This window comes from Zootoca vivipara, chromosome 12 (genome assembly GCF_965207765.1).
Source record: "Zootoca vivipara chromosome 12, rZooViv2.hap1.1, whole genome shotgun sequence".
Classification (NCBI taxonomy): Eukaryota; Metazoa; Chordata; class Lepidosauria; order Squamata; family Lacertidae; genus Zootoca; species Zootoca vivipara.
In genome coordinates, this window is record NC_142595.1 from 52,993,912 (window position 1) to 53,013,746 (window position 19,835).

Consider the following 19,835-nt stretch of genomic DNA (forward strand, 5'->3'; position numbering starts at 1 on the left):
GGTCTTGGGTTCAATTCCTGACAGCCCCTCCAGCAGGTCAGGCTGGGAGAGGCCCCCTGCCTAAACCCCTTCCCCTCTAGCACCCTCACCCACCTTCGAAGGGCTTGTCCAGCTGCACCCAGTCCTTGGCAATGAGGTTGCTGTAGTCCTTGCCCAGCCAGAGGCGCTGGTTGGAGGCCAGGTCAACGGGGGCTTCGTCCCCCCCTGGAAGGGCAGCCCCTCCGCCCTGAGAGAGAGAGGTGGTCAGCGGGAGGAGCAGGCGGCTACCAGCGTCCCTGTGGGGAGGGAGTGGGGTGAAAGAGGGAGAGGGAAAGCAACAAGAGGAGGAGAGGAGGAGTCAGAAACAGATGAGAGGGAGAAAGAGGAAAGCAAAAGAGGGCGATGGAAGCATTCCTGGGCTCAGCGGCCACTAGATGGCGCCCATTTGCCTGCTCTGAACGCGCTTGCCAGCCATTGGCCGAGCATGGCTGTGATGTCACGGAATGTAGACGAATCAGAACAGCAGTTGCAGAGGGAAAGCAAGAGGGAAAAGACCATTTGGTGCTTGGCCAACGTATTTGGGGGCTCAGGGAGAGCCAAGAGCAGAGAGGAAGCAATTGAAGGGGGGAAATGAGACTGGGGATCTGGGGGCCAAAGAGGGTGCAACCTTCTGCCGCCCGGAAAAGGGGGGGAACCAAGGAGAGGGACCCCCCCAATGCTACCTTGGGGGCCCGGCAGTCATCTCCCTCCAGGTCCGCCAGGCGGTACTCGTGGGTGTCCCAGCGCCCATAGGCCAGATCCAGGCCGCCCAGGAAGGCCACAGACTGGTCCACCACCACCAGTTTCTCATGGTGAGCCCACAGGAAGACGATGGAGGAGACATGGTCGGGGTGGCGCATCACCTGCAGGTGGGGGGAGAGACATTTTGGGGTGGCTCAGTCTTGTGTGTGGGGCTGGGAAGCGGCTCTGGGAGCCCACCCAGCCACCCTCCTGCCCTGAGCCCTGAGGCAGTGTGGTGTAGTGGTTAGAGGGTTGGACCTGGGAGACACACCCTCGGCCGTGAAGCTGTCTGGGGGTGGACAGGGTTAGAATAATAGGATTGTAGAGTTGGAAGGGACCCGAGGGTCATCTAGTCCAACCCCCTGCAATGCAGGAATCTCAGCCAGAGCATCCATGACAGATGGCCACCCAACTTCTGCTTTAAAATCTCCAAGTTGTAACTTGAAGCCATGAGTTCAAGTCCTGCCCTCCGGAGCAGCAGGAAACAAGCTTGCTCCCTCTTCCATGAGGTACCGTGTTTCTCCGAAAATAAGACACCATCTTATATTTATTTTTCCTCAAAAACCCCCACTATGGCTTATTTTCAGGGGATGTCTTATTTTTTTTCCTCCTCCTCCTCCTCCTCCTCCTCCTCCTCCCGCGGCTGGCATTGCTGCTGCGCCTATCACTATGTCTTATTTTCGGGGTATGGCTTATATTCCTTGAATGCTTAAAAATCCTGCTGTGGTTTATTTTATGACTACGTCTTAAAACAGGGGAAACAGGGTATTTGAGGATGGCTCTCATATCTCCTCCCAGTCTCCTCTTTTCCAGGCTAAGCATACCCAGCTCCTTCAACCATTCCTCATCAGGCCTGGTTTCCAGATCATCTTCATTGTTGTGTGGATTTAATGAGGACTAGGAACCAGGGTTCAAATCCCCCTCGGCCCTCAAGCTCACTAGGTCTGACCTTGAAGACCTGCCACTGGGAACTGCCCAGTTTGGCAGAAACAGGGCTGTGGGGCTACTTGGGACACAGAGCGACAACAGCGGGAAGACGGCAAAATCCCCGGTGCGAATTTGCACCAACCAGTTGTGCAAAAGTGGGAGTTCCCTTACCTTGATGTTGGGGTGCAGCAGCATGAGGGCCCGTTTGCTGTAGTCGCTGTTGATGCCTAAGGCCAACCCCACCTCCTTGAAGAGCAGCACAGAGATGCGCACCCCCTGCTCCTGAAAGGATCCAAGAACGGCAGAGTTGAGAGGGACCCCCGGCGGTCATCTAGCCCAACCCCCTGCGAAGCAAGAAGCACAGCTCAAGAGGCAAGGAGGAAAGATGGAGGGGGTGCAGAAAGACATCAGCAGCCGCGATGCCGGGGGGGGGGAGGAACGAACGAAGGCGCCCCCACCCAACCCCAAACCTCAGGCAGGCGGGCGCTCACCGCTTTGTGTTTCAAGAGGAGGTCCAGCCTCCAATCGTCCGACTGCGCCGGGCGCTTCATGTAGATCTCTGGGCTGAGCCTGGGAATCACAGAATAATCGTGGAGTTCAAAGGGACCCCCCGAGGCTCATCTAGTCCAGCCCCCTGCAATGCAGGGAGCAAAGAGAGTGGGGCTGGGGGGGGGGCTCCGTCCCACATTTAGCCTGTCTGCATTGGTTGCATTTTAAAAGCAAGAGCCCCCCCCCCGATCGTTTACCCCAGTTGCCTATTCAATTGGGATTAGCCTAGAAGCTGAACTGTGACCTCAAGGGTGGAATACAAATTTAACAAATAATATCAGCTGCTGCCCTCTGGCTGGGCACAGAGGTTTCGCACCCAAGTCCCCCACAGGCTGGCCTTGCGGAGAGAAGAACAGGGAGGGGATCAGGGCGTCCATTTCTGGTACCCCTATTTTTGGACCAGGAATATCTTTTTTTTAAAAAAAGGAGAGAACATATTTATTAAGAGGATTAATTACATTTGTATACCACCCATAGATCTCCGGAGGTGTGGGTTTCCACAACTTCAAAAATATATGGAGATGGGGGGGGGACACTTTGGGAAGCTAGGCAGCTCAGCCACCGTCCTCCTCTCCCCACTTCCAAGGCTGGACGGCCCCCTCCCCAAGACCCCGGCACTGACCACCAGTCCGTGATGAAGATCTCCTCTTTTGCCTGCGCCACAGCCTCAGCCACCGCGGCAAAATATCCAGCGCCGTTTACAAACCTGGAGATGGGTCGCAGAGAAAGAGAAGGGTGAGGGACTGGCAGGGGGGGGAGAGAGAGAGGGACACTGGGGTCTGATGACCCGCCTGCCCAGACCACAGCCCCCAGTGCTCACCAGCGGGCAGGGGTCTCCTTGCGAAGGGGCACAAAGCCCCCGTGGCGATGCAGCCGCAGGAAGTCTCTGCCCTTTCCCTCAGCGAGTTCGGTGATCTCCTGGCACCACCAACAGGCCTGCCGGTAGCTGCTGCACTTCAGGACGAGAGACCTGGTTCGGGGAGGGCAGCGTAAGAGTCCAGTGGCCAGGTCAGGCCAAAGGGGCCCAAGGAGGACCAGCGTCCGGTCCTTGCAGGGGCCCCTGATCTTGGAATCGAGATAAGACTGCCTCCAGACCTGGAGGTTCCGTAAGAGGACACTGAGAGAGATAGGAGAGCCATCTTCAAATATCTCGTGGAAGACAGAGCAAGCTTGTTTTCCCCTGCTCTGGAAGGTAGGACTCGAACCCATGGCTTCAAGTTGCGAGAAAGGAGATTCCGACTAAATATTATAAGGAATTTTCTGACAGTAAGAGTTGCTCAACTGTGGAACAGTCTCTCCCTCCTTGGAGTTTTTAGAATGGAGGTTTGGGTGGCCATCTGGTACGGATGCTTTAACTGATATTTATTGTTGTTGTTGTTGTTGTTGTTGTTGTTGTTGTTATTCTGTTGGGAGCCACCCAGAGTGGCTGGGGAAACCCAGGCAGATGGGCGGGGTATAAATAATAAATTTTATTATTATTATTCCTGCATTGCAGGGGGTTGGGCTAGATGACCCATGGGGTCCCTTCAAACTCTACGATTCTGAGATTCTCCCATCCTCCTTCTCTTCATTCCTGGGAGGGGCAGGGCAGAAAATGCTCTTCCCCCTCGAGTCTCTTGAGTCAAGAGAGGCAGGTAAACAGCCAAGCCCTTCCACTCTCTTGAGCGATTTCTTCATCTTGGCTCAGAATCCGCCTCTCGGATGGGACCCTCACTTCAGGCGCCCTCCCCAATCTCCCCTGGCCGCGGGGACCCAGGCGTCCTGACCTGCAGGTGTTGTCGATGCGGACGCCGTGCTTGGTCTCGGTGGGCTTCTTGCCCACCTGGATGTTGAAGCCGGTGTCGAAGAGCAGCACGAAGGAGATGGCGCCCGACTCGGGCTTCAGGTAGAGGAGGAAGGAGTCTTTCACCACCAGCCACCTAGAAAGGGGTCCTGGAGGTGAAAAGGGGGGGCGAGAGAGAAGCACCCACGGCACCCACCCCTCTCCCCACAGCAGCACCCTTGGGAGACTCACCTCTTCGACCAGCGGTAGCAGAACTGATGGCGCCCGGCGCAGTTGAGGCCCTGCAAGCGGTGGCCTCCAGACCGTTTCAGGATCATGCCCTCCCTGGAGAAAGAGGGGGAAGGCAGCGAGAGTTGCGGATCAGGGGCCACCCCACCTGTAGGGATCTGCGCCTAGCTTTCCGTGCTGGGTGCATGCAGAGGAAATGCAAAATGTGGTCCAGAGCGGGGGACCCGCTTTAAAGAACTTCAGTGCTGGAAGGGGTTCTCTGGGGGTCATCCAGCCCAACCCCTGCCTTTCAGAGACCAAAGCCAATAGGAAAGGCAACTTTCTATCTATCCCTTGAGGATATCCCTCCCACAGCATGGCCAATGGCCAGGGTTGGAGATGTCCCACAATGTTGCTGGGGTTGGGCTAGATGACCCCCCGGGGTCCCTTCTATAATGTCTGGAGGGGAAATCCCACTGGCTACCCTTGTCTGAAAGGTTGGGGGAGAGGAGAAAGGGGTCCTTTGCCCCCGGAAGAGGGCGGGGGGGGGGGAGAAATCACAGAACTGCAGAGTTGGGGCCTTGAGAGCCATCCAGTCGAACTCCCTGCAATGCAGGAATTGCCGCTCCATAATCCTTGCTTTAAAACCTTCAAGGATGGAGAGACCACCACCTTGGGAGGGAGGCCATTCCCCCATCTAATGCAGGCTTCCTCAAACTCGGCCCTCCAGGTGTTTTCGGTCTACATCTCCCATGATCCCTAGCTTGCAGGTCAGGCTCAAAGCATCTGGAGATCTGAGTTTGAGGAGGCCTGATCTAATGGCTCCCATTGCCAGAAGCTTAGTCGAAATTGGTTCTTAACTCTCTTAAAAGTTACACCTTTCAAGTGGTATATTTACTATATTTGAATTTCATGCTTTGATGTGGCTGCTCCCTTCTGCACGTTAATTTTATAAGCTTCCCAGAAGCCGTTTCGCCACCTAAGCGCCAAATATCCATTGGTATAGAACGCTCGCAAACAGCTGGGCTAGATGCCAGATGTCAGAGGGACTTCCCTGTATCCCTTGTCCCTCACACCAGAGGAGCCCCCAAACCTCTCCCCTGTCAGGGGTCCTTGCAGGCACTGGAGGGAAGGCTCTCTGCCCCCTTGCAGGATCATGCCAAGGGGGCAGGCAGAAACACACACAGACACATAGCCAGGACCCCACTTCACTCACAGCCCTTTCGGTCCCAGGTCCGGGATGAAGGAGAGCGGACTCACATCTAGGAACTCTGCCTGCCCGAGAGGAGAGAGAAAAAAAGCACCAGTCAGCGCCGGGAATCGCATTGCAGGGGGTTGGGCTAGATGACCCACCAGGGCCCTTCCGCCTGCGCATTTCTAGGAAGAAGGCGGCTGGCGTATCGGGGGAATGCGCAGCTCAGGGAGGCGAGCAGAGGGAAAGGGAGCCCAGGGGAAGGGCCCCTCTGCCCCCCCCCAGAGAAAATAGGACACCCTCCCTCCTGGCACAGGCGGGTGGCAGAGAAAAGGGGCATCACCATGGCATGGTAGTCGCGGTAGACGTTCATCTCCAGCAAAGTGTTGAGGTAATTCTCCAGCTGCTTCTGCAAGGAACAAGCGAGAAGACCCATTGCCTTGGGTTGTTGGGGATATCGCAACCCCAGTTCACCGTGTGTCACCGCTTAGCAGCCAGGCCAATGCTTTCCTCCTTTTCCTTTCCGCTGTTTGCAAACTAAGGGCCTAGGCGTTAATTGAAAAGCCCTCAAACGCATTGAAGGGCATTGTGCGGTGACTCCTGGAGCTGCCCAGCAGGTGGCGCTGCTGCTTTGCTTTCCTGTTCCACCGAACACGCTTCTTTCTCTCCGCTCCTCCTTCCTTGCCCCACATGCACACAGACCCATGCCGTAGCCACAAACCTGTTTGCTGGATGGGCGCCGGGACACCTCCCCCCCGTGGGGCAAAGAGGGCAACCCCAGGACTGTTCCTTCGGACCGAGAACCCAGTGCGGCAAACCTGGGCGGGAGAGAGAGAGAGGCGACAAATGATGCTCTAGAACACGGGTGTCAAACACAAGGCCCGGGGGCCTAATCCGGCCCGCCAGACCTCGTCATGTGGCCCGCGTAGCCGCCGCCGACAATAACCGCTGATAGTAGTTCTGGAGCCTGCGATTGGCCAAGGGTCAAAACTGGGGGCGGGGCTGCAGGCGGAGGCCGGGGCGCTGGAGCCGCGCTGACGGCCTTGGCCAGGGAATTTCAATTTTGAATGAGGCTGAGGGAGGCGGTGGCACAGCGGCCAGACGGGGAAGTGAGATGCAGGAGGAGGAGGAGGAAGCCCGCCGAGGAGGTAGGAAAGCCCTACAGGCGCCGCCGGCAAAGTTGCTGCTGGGACGGAGCAGCGCTGGATTTTTTTTTGGCGGGCTTTGCTGTTGTCTCCGAGAGCGAGTGAGGCGGCACTGGGGAGCCGCCGCCCGCCGCTTCCCTTCCTCTCCTCGGCTGCATCCGGGAAGTGGGCGAGCGAGCGGGCGAAAGGGACGCGGAGTGAGCCTGAGGGGGAAGTAGGCGAAGCGCAACAGCCGCTCTCTTGATGGAGCCGGGTTTCTCTTCCCTCTTCCCCCGTTTTCTCCTCATAGACACTAGGGAGGGTGCCTGGCTTTTGCTCTGCCCCCCACCCCCGAGCCGCCCTTTGCCCTCTCAGTTCCGGCGGAGCTGCTCCCCGGGGGGCGGCCGGGAGGGAGGCGGCGATGACGGCACGGGTTCCTGCTCTTCCCGCTCTGCCGCTGCCTCCTCTCAGCCCCTCGTGATGTAGGGCTCCAGATGGAGTCGCCTCGCGGTTTGAGTAGGTGGGAGGGGAATTTTTTCGGGGGGGGGGGACGACGACGTTTTCAAGCCTCCTCTGCCTGCAGTCCCGGTAGGGAGAGGCGGCGGCGAAGGGAAGGCGGTGGGGGGAAGAGCAGCTCTGAGGCGAAGATGCATGTCCGCTGGGGCTGCCGCCGCCTTCCTCCTCGGGAAATCCGCTGCCCTCCCTCAGCGCGAGGGGAAGGGACTCTGGCGCTGAGGAGGGAGGATGCAAAAGCAAAGCAGGGAGTTGGCGCTGCACCGCATGTTCCTGCCCCTCTCCAAAGCATGGGGTGGGTTGCAGCATGTGGCATCCTGCCTAGCGGGGTTTGGGTGTGTGCAGGACGGGAGAGGGAAGCCCTCTTTCCATCTGCAGGTTTTTAATCCCAGCAGTGGCTTTCTCCTTCCTGCCGAAGGTTTAGTTGAGCCCCCCCCCCCCCGGAAGCCGTCGATCCCCACCTTTTGTTCAAATTTCCCTCGTTTACATCCCCTCCCACACACGCGCCACGACGCAGGAATGTGATCCGCGTGGGGGCGGGAATGAGCTTACATTATTACAAAAAACAGTAATAATTGAATGCAGTGACAATAATTTATGATAATAAAGAGTGGACACATAGTCCTACAGACACAACCGGCCCTTTGAGGGTGACCAAACTGCTGATGCGGCCCCCGATGAATTTGAGTTTGACACCCCTGCTCTAGAACATAAAGGGAACACCTGCTGGATGAGGTCAGTGGCCCAGCAGCATCCTGTTCTCATAGGGGTCAAGCAGGTGCCCATTGTGGGGAACTGGCAAGCAGGATTCAAACACAAGAGCTGCTCTCCCCTCCTGCGGTTTCCAAGAACTGGGATTCAGCAGCATTTCCTGCTGTGGCAGAGCATAGCCCCAGGGGCTGGCAGCCATTGCTAGCCCCCTCCTCCTCCTCCTCCTCCTCCTCCTCCTCCTCTTTCTCCTCCTCCCAGAATCTGCCTCATCCTCTCGGAAGCCACCCCAGTTGGAGGCCTCATGTGGCAAGGAGTTCCACAGTTTAACTCAGCTCAACCTCTTCAGCTGCTTGACGAAGGACTCTGGGGCTTCCGGAGGGATGTGGCCCCTGCTCAGCATCCCCTCGGTTCTCCTTGGAAGAAGGAAAGCCCCTCTGGCAAGGGGAAAGTTTGCTTATCGTAGAATAATATAAAGGAAGTCCAGTCCTTTTTGAAAGCCATCCAGTTTGGGGGCCAACTCTGCCTCCTGCACTTTAGTCCTTCCAGGCTGTGACACCTCACAATTTAATTTTATAATTACTCTTTCTTTCTTTTGTTTCAAAATTAATAGCAACAATAAATATTTATGCATGCAATTAAACAACCACAACTGTGGAATCCGCAGCAGGTTAGGCGTTTCCGGAAAACCGTTTTGACACGCCCAACACCCGAGACAAATCCTGAGCTCGAGTCTCTGACTTCCTTCTCATGCGACTGAATATCCCTGCTGAAAAACACCAGTGGCCGTTTTGGCCCCACCTGGCTTCTCCGCTTGGGCTACTGGGAAAGATCACTTGGCTACCAAGTCCAGCCACAATGGGCTTGGACACACAAACAGAGGCAGCAGATCCACCAACAGATGGACAAAGCCTCTTACCAACTGCGGTTGGTTTGACAGCTATGGCTGTTCCTGGACAGGGAAAGCGTGGTTCCTAAAATCCCAAGAATTGTAGAGTTGGAAGGGACCCGAGGGTCATCTAGTCCAACCCCCTGCAATGTGTTGGTGGCTTCAAGGCTGGACCACTGCAATGCACTCTCTGTGGGGCTTCCCTTGCCCTTGATCCGGAAACTGCAGTTGGTGCAGGATGCGGACCCCACCAGTCAGAATTGGCACTATATCTATCTATCTATCTATCTATCTATCTATCTATCTATCTATCTATCTATCTATCTAAACTGGGCATGTGGGTGGGTGTCCACTTTTCTCCAAAACCGCTTGACCGATTACGTTCACATTTTGACACAACATCCAAAGCGAATATGAGAGTGACCATATACAGGTTGCGTAGATAAATGTCACACCTGGGCCATGTAAAAACCCCAAACCCCCGTGTTCCAGAACTCACAAATCACCCTCAAGTGCATGCTGGGAGCACAGGAGATGTTGCAAAACAGCGCCCTCTAGTGACGGCTACAGTGGTACTGCACCTAGGAAAGCTTCCCTTTCCACAGCATCTCGGCTTGGCTTTCCAGACTGGGCTGAGTGGAGGTGGGGACTCGCCTGGGTGGGGGATGGGGGGAGGAGGGGGCGGGATAGGTCATGGGTCGGGACAGGGTGGGTCCAATCACAGGGATGAGCTGGGGGTGGGGGGAAGAGGGGGCGGCATACCTCATGGGTCAGGACAGGGTGGGGACAACCACAGGGATGGGCTGGAGGTGGGGGGAGGAGGGGACGGGATAACTCATGGGTCAGAAGAGGGTGGGGGGAGTCACAGGGATGAGCCTGTGTAAACAGAACACGCATAAAACATTTCAGCAAAATGAAGGGGGGCTCTGAAGGTGAGGGGAGTCTGAAGTGGGACTTCGAGGGTCCATTTAACAGACTGAGCCACAGCAACACGTGGCCGGGCCAGCTAGTAAATTCAATAAATAAATAAATACTACAGGCGCTACACAATACCAGTTCTGCATTTGTAATAACTTGTGTGGCAGCGCCTGACCTTTGGGACTCCCTGCCACCTGAGACCCAGCAAGTGCCGGCCCTGTTCTTTTCCCCCTGCGCCTGCTAAAAACATCCCTTGTTTACACAAGCCTGCCCAGACATGCAGACTGCCAGGGTACCTTTTAATCTGCTTTTCCTTTATTGCTGATTTTATCTTTTGAATGCTGCTATTACTGATAACCTTATCGTTTTGTAAACTGCTCCGAGGGTTTAGGGGAAAAAAACAACAAGCAGGCGAGCGCAGTGTGTGTTTTATGGAATAAATAGATGAATAAAATTAAGAACCCTTCGCCTGTGCAGATTCTCTCCTCACCGTGTCAGAGGGAGGAAACTCATCAAGATCCGGTGCCTCATGAGATCCCTGTGTAACTCCTGGAAGTGCTTGAATTTCTTCTTCATCGTCCAGGTGAACTCGCCGTGCGTCAGGCGCAAGGAGTATACCGTGTTTGGCCGCACCTGCCCAGGAGAGAGAAGCCAGCAGCTGAAATCACCACAATGAACCCTTTGTGGTGGCCCGACAAATTCTTCTCCCCACCCCCCAACCCTGGGGGTTGGACTAGATGGCCATGGGAGGTCTCATCCTCTTTTAAAGCCATCCAAGAGGGCGTCCATCGCTGCCTCCTGTAGCAGGGAGTTCCACAGTTTAGCTCTGCGCCGCATGAAAGTCCTTTTATCTATCCCAATTCCTCCCAACATTCAGCTTCATCAGTTGACCAGGAGTTTGGGTATCGCAAGAGAGGAGGAGGAAAACTTTTCTCTGTCTGCCAGAGCACCTCTAGAGGAGACCCTCGTGCTTTCTGAGTCAAGGGCCAAATTGCCGGCGAGGTGTCTGTGTGTGTGTGTGTGAGAGAGAGAGAGAGAGATGGATCGCTGCTGCAAGGTTACGGAGGAATTGTGAAACGCCTTGGCCAACCAGCTCAGGGCACCTTGAGAAAAGCGGATATTGAGCTGCAAGACTTCTTATGAAATCGGGGGATTATAGTCTTCAGAGGAAAGATAGGGGAGGGACACAGAAAAGGTGCTTGGTGAGGCCAAGGAATAAAAAGGAGAAGAGAAGGGGGGTGCAAAAGAAAACGGCAATTCTCGCTCACGAACCATCACCCAATGAAGCTGAACAGTGGGAGATTCAGGACACGCAAAAGAAAATCCTTCTCTTGGATAATCTACAGAACTCCCGCCCACAGGAGGCAGGGATGGAGAGCTTGAGAAATGGATCGGACAAATGAATGGAGGAAAGGGCTCTCTATGGTGCGGCTCGGCTTCCACAGACGGAAGCAGTGATTCTTCTGAATGCGGGGTTGCAGGAAACCACAGGAAGGAAGAGTGTTCTTCTTGCACTCGGGTCCCGTGAGGGACATCTGGCTGGCCCCCGTGAGAACAGGAGGCTGGACTAGGGCCCCCCCCATTGGCCTCATGCAGCCTGGCTCTCCTGATGCCCCTCTGGAGGCTTCACCTGGGGCAAAAAACCCAGCTAGGCCCCCCCTCCAGCTATGGCACTAGCCTTCCCGTTTGCCCTCCCCTTTTCACACACACCCAATTCCGAGACATTCTGTGTTCGGAAACCAAAAACAGGTGCCGATGATGGGGTTGGACTAAATGACCCTTGGAGGCCCTTCTGACTCCACGATTCTACAAAAAAACCCAAGCTCAAACTCCTAGAAGGGCTTCGAGAATATCTTGCTGGATCAGGCCAAAGGGGCCTGTCTGGTCCAGCAGCCTGTTCTCGGGGGGGGGGGGGGAGGGCAGCCAGGTGCCCCCATGGAGGCAAACCTTCAAGCGGAACACAAGCCCCATAGCCGCTCTCCCCTCCCCTCCTGCAACGGGTCAAATCCGCACCAAGCAGAAAGGGGTCTTCCTTCTCATCCGCCTCCACCCCCAATAAGGTTCAGATTCTCCTTCCTCTTTCCCTTGCAATCCCCTTTATTTAGTGGCGCATCCAGACCCGGCCGGTTTGTTGTCTGCAAAACAAGCCGCCTCTGCTCAGTGTCAGGAGGAGCCAGAAGAGGAGGAAGAGGAAGAGGAGGAAGAAGAAGAGGAGGAGGAGGAGGAGGAGGAAGAGGCCTCCCTCACCCTCCTCAAAGGAGACCCAGTGGCCTGGCAGAGAGGCAGAGCCTGCTGGCAAAGGGCACCCACTGAACTCCCTGTCCATTGAGGAGCTCAGGAAGGGAGAAGCCACAGCTATCTAGGCAATTCAAACATACGTGATATGAGACAGCTAAGGAAAAGGAGTAAACAAACAAACATCAGGAAAGGATGGGTGGGAAGTCCAGAAGAAACTATGTATACAGTATATATATTATATATATTATATATATATCTCACGGGGGCCAGCCATATGATGACAAACACAATAAAAATCACTTTTTAAAAAATGGGGGAAGCAACGGCTGTTGGTGGCAGGAGCAGAAGGGGAGGCGTTGGGGGAAGGTCTGGGTGCAGGTTGCAGGATCAGGCCAGAGATCCGGGCAAAGCGCCCCCAAAATGGCCAATAGCCACGGCAGGCAAAGGATTTTGACATGGTCATTTTGGGGGGGAGGGAATCTGCACAGCTGTTTCTGTTTGGCTGAGAGACGACCAGTCAATGAAAGACACGGAATTATGAAGGCAGGAGAAAGAAGATTCCACCTAAACATTAGAAAGAACTTCCTGACAGTAAGGGCTGTTTGGCAGTGGAATTTGCTGCCAAGGAGTGTGGTGGAGTCTCCTTCTTTGGAGGTCTTTAAGCAGAGGCTTGACAGGCATATGTCAGGAATGCTTTGATGGTGTTTCCTGCTTGGCAGGGGGTTGGACTGGATGGCTCTTGTGGTCTCTTCCAACTCTATGATTCTATGATTCTAGGAAGAGCCTTGCAGGGTCTGGCCCATGGCCCCTCTTGGCCAGCATTCTCACAGGGGCCAGCCAAGGGCCTGTGATGGGAAAACGGCAAGCAGGATTGAAGCCCAAGAGCCCCTCTCCCCTCCTAGGGTTTCCAGAAACGGGTGTTGAGAAGCATCTCTGCTTCCAAAAGAGGAGGCAGGGCAGAGCCATCCTGGCTAGGTCTCATCCTCTTTTAAAGCCACCCAGGTTGGTGGCCACCCCTGCCTCCAGTGGGAGGGAGTTCCACCGTCTAACTCCGCACGGTGTGAAGAAGTCCTTCCTTTCTCCTTCTGCCCCGGATCCTCCAACATTCAGCTTCCTCGATGCCCACAAGCCTCTCGGTGCGGACTGATTAAGAAATCTGTGCAGCGCTTTGTTTTGTTGAGAAACAGCTTGTCAACAAAAGGTACACCTCATTTGCGTAATGGACATGGACGGGGCAAGGGAGGGACGGCCTATTTGCATACGATTTGCATGGGAGATGCCCACGGCTCATCCGCATGGCACCTGCTTTAGAAACATAGCGTTGTAGAGTTGGAAGGCACCCCCAAGGGTCATTTAGTCCAACCCCCTGCAATTCAGGAATCTCAGCTAAAGCATCCGTGACAGGGGGTCACCCAATCACTGCTTAAAAACCTGAGTGTCACCTCCCGAGGGAGACCGTTTACACGGAGGGGAGTGTAATTTAAGGACCTGGGAGAGACCCGGGTTCAGATCCCCCGACTTGACCATAAAGCTCTCATTGGACTCACCTCTCAGCCTGACCCACCTCACGGGGTTGTTGCTGGGATTCCTTGAGGACTAGGACCTTGGACAGAGGTCCCACCGGGTGTGAGCTTGGGGGCCAGTCACTGCCTACTTAGTACCGTAGTTAAAGCACTCACAAATTGCTAAAAGGGATTGGGGACTGGAGCAACAGTGTGGGGTAGTGGTTAGAGTGCCGGATGAGTTCCTCGGAGAGAACAGGGTTCAAATCCCTGCACTCAGCCATGAAGCCTCCTGGGTGTGACCTGGGGCCACGTCCCTGCCTCTCAGCCTGACCCACCTCGCAGGGATGTTGCAGGGATTAAATGAGGAATGGGGAATTAAACTGGGTATAGGCCACCTTGAGCTCCTGGGAGGAAAAGGTGGGATATCGATAATAACAATAACAATAATAACAATAATAATAATTTACTACTTATACCCTGCCCATCTGGCTGGGTTTCCAGAAGGATATTAAAATACATTAATCTATTACATTAATCTATTAAACATTTAAAGCTTCCCTAAACAGGGCTGCCTTCAGATGTCTTCTAAAAGTCTGGTAGTTGTTTTTCTCTTTGACATCTGATGGGAGGGCATTCCACAGGGCAGGCGCCACCACCGAGAAGGCCCCCTGCATGGTTCCCTGTAACTTGGCTTCTCGCAGCAAGAATGAGCAAGCAAAGAGATAAATAAGGCAACTCCTGGGTCAGTGGTCAGGGAGCGTTTCACAGAACCGTAGAAGTGTAGAGCTGGAAGGGACCCAAGGGTCATCTAGTCCAACCCCCTGCATTGGGGGAATCCTATTTGCGCTAGAATCCTGTTCACGGGTTTCCCACTGAGGCACCTGGTTGGCCACTGTGAGGACAGTAGCTGCCCCCCCCCCGGGCCTGATCCTGCTGCTGCTGCTCTCTTGGTGCTTGAGAAAGGTCGGTGGTTTTTTTTTTTTTTTTTTGCTAACTGGGTATTTGCTCCTTCCCTCCCTCTCCTGATTCTCTTTGTCTCAACCACCACAGGTGTAACCTGAGACTCACGGGACACCAAAGCCCAGCTCTGACTTGTCTGCTCAGGGCTGCAGGATCCTCCCTGGAGCAGAACCGGGAGGGGGAGGGGGAGGCAGTGGCATCATCCCCCCTCCCAAAAGCCAAAGGTTGGCTGGCTGGTAAACCATACGGATGTTGTGCTGTTTTTTTCCATTCCCACCCCCCACTCCCAAGGGAAAAAAATAAAATAAAAGATATATGAAACTCTGCAGCTGATGTTCTGAATTAGGAAGTCCAGCTTGCCTTTGGAAAATATATATCATTTGACTGAGTCTGTTAATTTAATTGCTTTGATTCCTGCCTTGCAGGGGGTTGGCCTAGATGAGCCTTGGGGTGCCCCTTCCGCCCCCACGCACCCCCCCACTTCTCCCCTAGCCCCCTGCTCTTACCTTGGAACCGCTGGCATATCTCTCGGCGCTCTCCACCCGCACCGTGACGGGGACCCCCCTAAGGAAAAGGGGTCCCTGAGAGCGGAGCGGCTTCCGCTCGTAGACGGCCAGGAAGGGGCTGAGGTCACCTGGGGGCAGCAAGGGAGGCAGGAACAGTTAGGGAACCCCAAAACTCCTGCCCCTGCTAACCCATAATCTACAGAAAGCGGGGTGCATCATCAACTGACCTGGCGCCTCGTCCCGGCGGAGACCATCTCTCTCGTCCGCTTCCACGTCCGAGTCGTCCAGGCTCTCCCCGCCAGGGTGGGGTCGCTCCAAGGTCAGCATGGGGCCGTCCTGCTGGGGTGCGGGAGGAGGAGCAAAAAGAACCCAGGAGTCCAAGCCCTCATGCCAGCCCGACTGGCTCTCGGCCGGAGAAGAAGGTATAGCCTTCTCCCGTCTCCAAGCACTTCAGCACAGGAAACTCTCTCTCTCCCCCTCTCTCTCCTTGATTCTGCTGGAAATTTTTGTGCACAGGCAGGCAGTTCCTGCCCCACCCTGCCTTGTCCGCCTGACTCACGCTCTGGGAAAGGGGGGCCATCCCACCCTCCCGCTAGTCCCAGGCGGGTCTGGATGCCGGACAGACGTGTTGGGCAGGAAGGGCAGGCTGGCCTCTCCCAGGATGTCCGAGGATCCCCGCAGGGCGAGGCCAAAGGGGGTCCCCATCTTGGCCCAGCCTCCTGCCCTCACAGGCAGCTAAACGTCCCAAAGGACCTAGCAATCGAGATAGACTGCCTCTGCGCCAGGAGGGTCTATTAAGGACAGCAGAAGGGACGTGCCGCTGGAAGAGGCCAAAGGGGGTCCTCACCTTAGCCTGGCACCCTAGAATACCCCAAAGGGAAGCCCCCCAGGCAGGATCCGAGCGCAAGAGGAACGCTCTCCCCTCTGGCATTCGGAAGCATTTCCTGCTTCCAACTTAGCTCCCCGACAGGCAGCCCCCTTCCTCCTCCAGGAATTTGTCCCATCCTCCTGCGGCAGTGAGTTCCGCAGTTCAACTCTGCGCTGTGCCAGGGACCCCGGGAGTGCTGCTGCCAGTCTGTGCAGACATTATGGGGTGAAATGGGCCTGATGCAAGGCAACTCTCTCCAATGCGAGAGGACTCTGCAAATTGGTGGGTAGGATACTAGGGGGAGAGGCACAGTATCATCTGTGTAACATCTGGACAGGCTCCTTTTGGGAGGGACAGGCTTTTCTCTTGGAGGCTGCTCTCTGCCTGGAGGAGGGGCACATGTGGGGCCGCGTGGGGGCAGTGGGGAGTGAGCTGCAGTGGTTTGCCAGCTCCTGGAATAGGTTCACCAAGTCACAGTGGATTATGTCTTGGTCACCTCCTGGCTAGACTACTGCAATGCACTGTGAATATAGTCCTGTGCAGGTAAATCGGGCCCTTCAAACACCAGTATTTCAGGATTCGCACTGGCTGCCTAAGACAAGGCGCTGGTGTGAGTTCATAAACCTCTATATGATAGAGGCAGAGTGGTGTAGTGCAGTGGTTCCCAACAGGTGGTCCGAGGACCCCCAGGGGTCCGCGAGCTATGCCAGAGGGGTCCGCAAGATGCTATTAGAATAAAAAATATATTAAATATATTTCGTATGATAACAGATTTTTTGTTTTGGCCGCTTCCTGCATGAGCAGAGTCTAGCGCAAAACTAGAATTAGATAGAGGCAGTAGTTCTGCTGTATGCCGTTAGGTGGCGCTTTACAAACACTACTGTTTTGCAAAGAGGCAGCGCGCGCATTCTAAACGCTCACCTCCCCAAGATGCTTTGCGCGTGTCGGCTTCATTTGTGCGCTACTGCACAGGTACCCTGACTTCTCCATTCCCCTCCCTCCTCCCTGGCGCGCGCTCACTTTTTAATTTTAGGATTAGGAATTAATGGGGGTCCTTGTCACAATAGCGGCTCAATGAGGGGTCCTCGAGAAAATTTTGTTGGGAACCCCTGGTGTAGTGGTTAGTGTCAGACAACGGTGGGACCAGAGAGAGACGAGGGTTCAAATCCCCCTCCTCGGCAACCGTGAAGCTCCCTGGCTGTGGGTTTGGGGGCGAGTCCCTGCCTTCTCTCAGCCTGACCTACCCAACAGGGCTGTTGTAGGGGATCCCCTGAGATGCAGGGTGGAGAACCACGCTCCTTGGAGAAGGAAGGTGGGATAACGCAATTAAACAAATGAACGAATGACTTGGGACCCAAATCTGCAAAGGAATGTTTCTCCCAATGATGGCCCCCCGAAATCCTCTTGGAGAAGGACAAATAATAGGCCCCAAATCCTTTCACGGCAGTAAAGTGGCTTGCTTTAATTCTCTAGGAGCAGCGCAACGGTTTGGGTCTTTTGCCGGAAGATTGTTTTGGGGCTTGGTATTGCGGCCCTGCTAAACTCCCACCGCCCAGGAATCCTATGGGGTGAAGGGCAGCCGGGACTCGGAGCAGCCCCTCGGAGGGGGAAAGAGGAATGTCAGGGGAGAGAGTCTCAACTGCATGGTGTCTGCTCTCACCCTCTCTATAAGGATCATAGAATTGTAGCGTTGGGACCCCTGAGGGTCATCTAGTCCAACCCCCTGTAATGCAGGAACCTAGCTTGATCTTCTGCCCCCCCTCCAAATTGGGAGCTCAGCTGGGCAACCTCGGGAGCGTGCAAGCCCAGCCGAAGTGCCACTTGCCTGGCACCCACCACCTGGCACCGCACCCTCCAAGCGACACATCCCCATACTGGAAGGTTAAAAGAGTATCCCCCCCCCACCTGAAATGAAACTGGGAATCCCAGAATTACAACAGCCCCAGGCAGGGGCTCTCCTTTTGCCTCCAGGCCTTGCCTGGAGGATGCAGGTTGCTTCCAGGCCCAGAAATGGGGGGAACTGGAGATTCTTGCATTTCAGGGAGGGTTGGACTAGATGACCCCTGGAGGCCCCTTCCAGCTCTACCATTCTAAGATTCTGTGGCCTCGGAAAGGGATGGACTTTCTCTTTTGTTAGATGTTTTTAAAGAGAGTTTGGGTGGCCACCTGTCAGGGGTTCTTTTGCTGAGGTTCCTGGGGGTGGGGGTAGCGTGGACTAACAGGTACGTCCAACAGGTAGATCGTGATCTTCTGGTAGATCACTGGACATCCGTGGTAGGTCACTGGTAGATCACCGTCTCCCCCCCCAAGAAGCTCAACAAGTTTGGGTCCCCTAAAAAAACCTGAACCCCAAAAAAGGGGGTAGATCACTTCCAGTTTTTAGATCACAGTCTCTTGGGAGTTGGCCACCCCTAGATGACCTCTGGGGGTCCCTGCCAGAGAGCAAAAAGCCACCTGCCTCTCCCCAAGAAAAGAGAAACATCTGACTTGAACCAGTCTGGATCATAGGCCCCCAAAAGCAGGAAACCGAAAGAGATCTCTTAGGCATGTTGGAGGATTACCAAGCCCTGACTCTGCAAGTCCAGTTGTGAAACTTCAGTAAGGTCCAACAGAGCCCGGGACTTCCAAAACCTCAGCTGCTTCTATCCTATTTGCAGGGGCTTGGACTAGATGACCGCTGGGGGTCCCTTCCGACTCTACAGTTCTATGATTCCTGCAATGATGACTCAGAGTTATGCTCTTAGTCTACTTGGAAGGAGGCAGCGAGGGTGGTCCGCTTCGAGCTCCAGGAGCTGCTACCGTAGGTGCCCTGGGGCTCTGACTATAGAGGCAGCGTGGTGCAGTGGTTAGAGCTAGCCTCTGGGAGAGTAAAATCCCCACTCGGCGGCCATGGTGCACGGGGGGGGGGGGGAAGAGGGGGAGTTGGGGGGCCAGTCCCTGCCTCTTTCAATCTAACCTACCGCGCACGGTTGTGGTTCTGGGGATTAAATGGGGGGGGGGGCAACACGGATTCCTCCTTGAGATATAAACGCAATAGATCCATAAATGAATAGCACTTTACGGAGCTAAGAGAGACTGCCACCCAGGGATGCATCAAAAGACTCAGGACCCCCCCCCCAAAAAAGCAGCAGGAGGTCGACACGTGTCCAGACCCAGACCCAGACCCGCTCGGGCCCCCGGCAGCTGAGAACCCCGGACTTAGTGCGAGGAGCCCCCGGATCCGTCCCCTCCCTCCCTCCCAACCTCGCTTGAGCCCCGGCACCTATCCGCTCGCTGCCGCCGCCGCGCCCACATTCCTGGGGCAGAGAGAGAGAGAGAGAGAGAGAGAGAGGACGCCCCCTCCCCACCTTGCTCCTCCCCAGAAAAAGAACCCAGGCGTCCGGGCCCCTGTCCCAAGCGCGGTGCTCCCCACACACCCGGCCTCAGTTTCCGAGGAGGAGGAGGAGGAAGTACCGCCTTAACCCCCCCCAACCCCGTTTGCCAAATTCCTCTCCGAGTAGCGGAGATTTTGACTCATCCCGAGTCATAAGGAGCGGGGGGGGGGGGCAAGAGAAAGGGGAGGGGCCTCGGGATTTTCCTGGGTGGGGAAGGGGGTCTTTCCGAAGCAAGAGCCCTTCTGACCTGGAGGGAGGAGGGCAAGCACCCTGGACCTCCTGGGATTTTCCGTGGGGTGGGGAGGGAGGGAGGAAGGACCTCGTGGAAATTTCCAGGTGGGGGAGGGAGGCCAGGTGGGGGGTCTGCCTGTCTCCCGCTTCCCGCGGCTCACCTGGGGCGGAGGGACCTGCAGGGACCGGCGGGGGGCGAGCAGGGCGCCGTCGCTGCTGCTGCAGCTGCTGGGAAACCGGCCGGCGGTGGGAGCGGGGAGGGAGCTGGGGGCCGTCCCGGGGAGGAAGGAGGGCCGTCCCAGCCCCGCCCAGCCGCCTGCCGCCCAGAGGGCCCCGAGCCATGTGCAGAGGGTCGGCGTCGTCGTCCCTGCCCTTCCGCCCGACCCCGGCCAGGCCGAGGTCGGGCTGCGGGGCAGGATTAGGTCCCCCACTTCCCTCGCGAAATAGGGGTGCTGGTGCTGAGGCCTCTTGAGCATGCACAGAGCGCCTTCGCTTCCCGGAACCAGAGACGCGCTTTTCTGCTCTCGGAACGGCAGAGTTGGACGGGACCCCGGAGGGTCATCTAGCGCAACCCCGGCCAGCGG

The 19,835-nt window shown here is 55.8% G+C and overlaps 1 protein-coding gene across 2 annotated transcripts in view; it reads right to left on the reverse strand.

Moving 5' to 3' along the window:
* The window catches only part of PLD2 (phospholipase D2), a 28,083-nt gene extending 8,324 nt beyond the window's left edge, over nt 1-19,759 (reverse strand). For both annotated transcript variants that reach the window (XM_088655507.1, XM_035135827.3), the window contains exons 1-15: nt 19,413-19,759; nt 15,006-15,117; nt 14,779-14,906; nt 10,060-10,202; nt 6,139-6,235; nt 5,761-5,826; nt 5,442-5,500; nt 4,250-4,342; nt 4,002-4,154; nt 3,056-3,205; nt 2,858-2,941; nt 2,178-2,256; nt 1,858-1,968; nt 702-881; nt 94-226 (exon numbers count right to left, since the gene is read on the reverse strand). In XM_088655507.1, the coding sequence (XP_088511633.1) occupies nt 94-226; nt 702-881; nt 1,858-1,968; nt 2,178-2,256; nt 2,858-2,941; nt 3,056-3,205; nt 4,002-4,154; nt 4,250-4,342; nt 5,442-5,500; nt 5,761-5,826; nt 6,139-6,235; nt 10,060-10,202; nt 14,779-14,906; nt 15,006-15,117; nt 19,413-19,727 (1,903 nt within the window). In that variant the 5' untranslated portion in view covers nt 19,728-19,759. The remainder of the gene's footprint in view (nt 1-93; nt 227-701; nt 882-1,857; nt 1,969-2,177; nt 2,257-2,857; nt 2,942-3,055; nt 3,206-4,001; nt 4,155-4,249; nt 4,343-5,441; nt 5,501-5,760; nt 5,827-6,138; nt 6,236-10,059; nt 10,203-14,778; nt 14,907-15,005; nt 15,118-19,412) is intronic.
* Between the last annotated feature and the right edge of the window lie 76 nt (nt 19,760-19,835).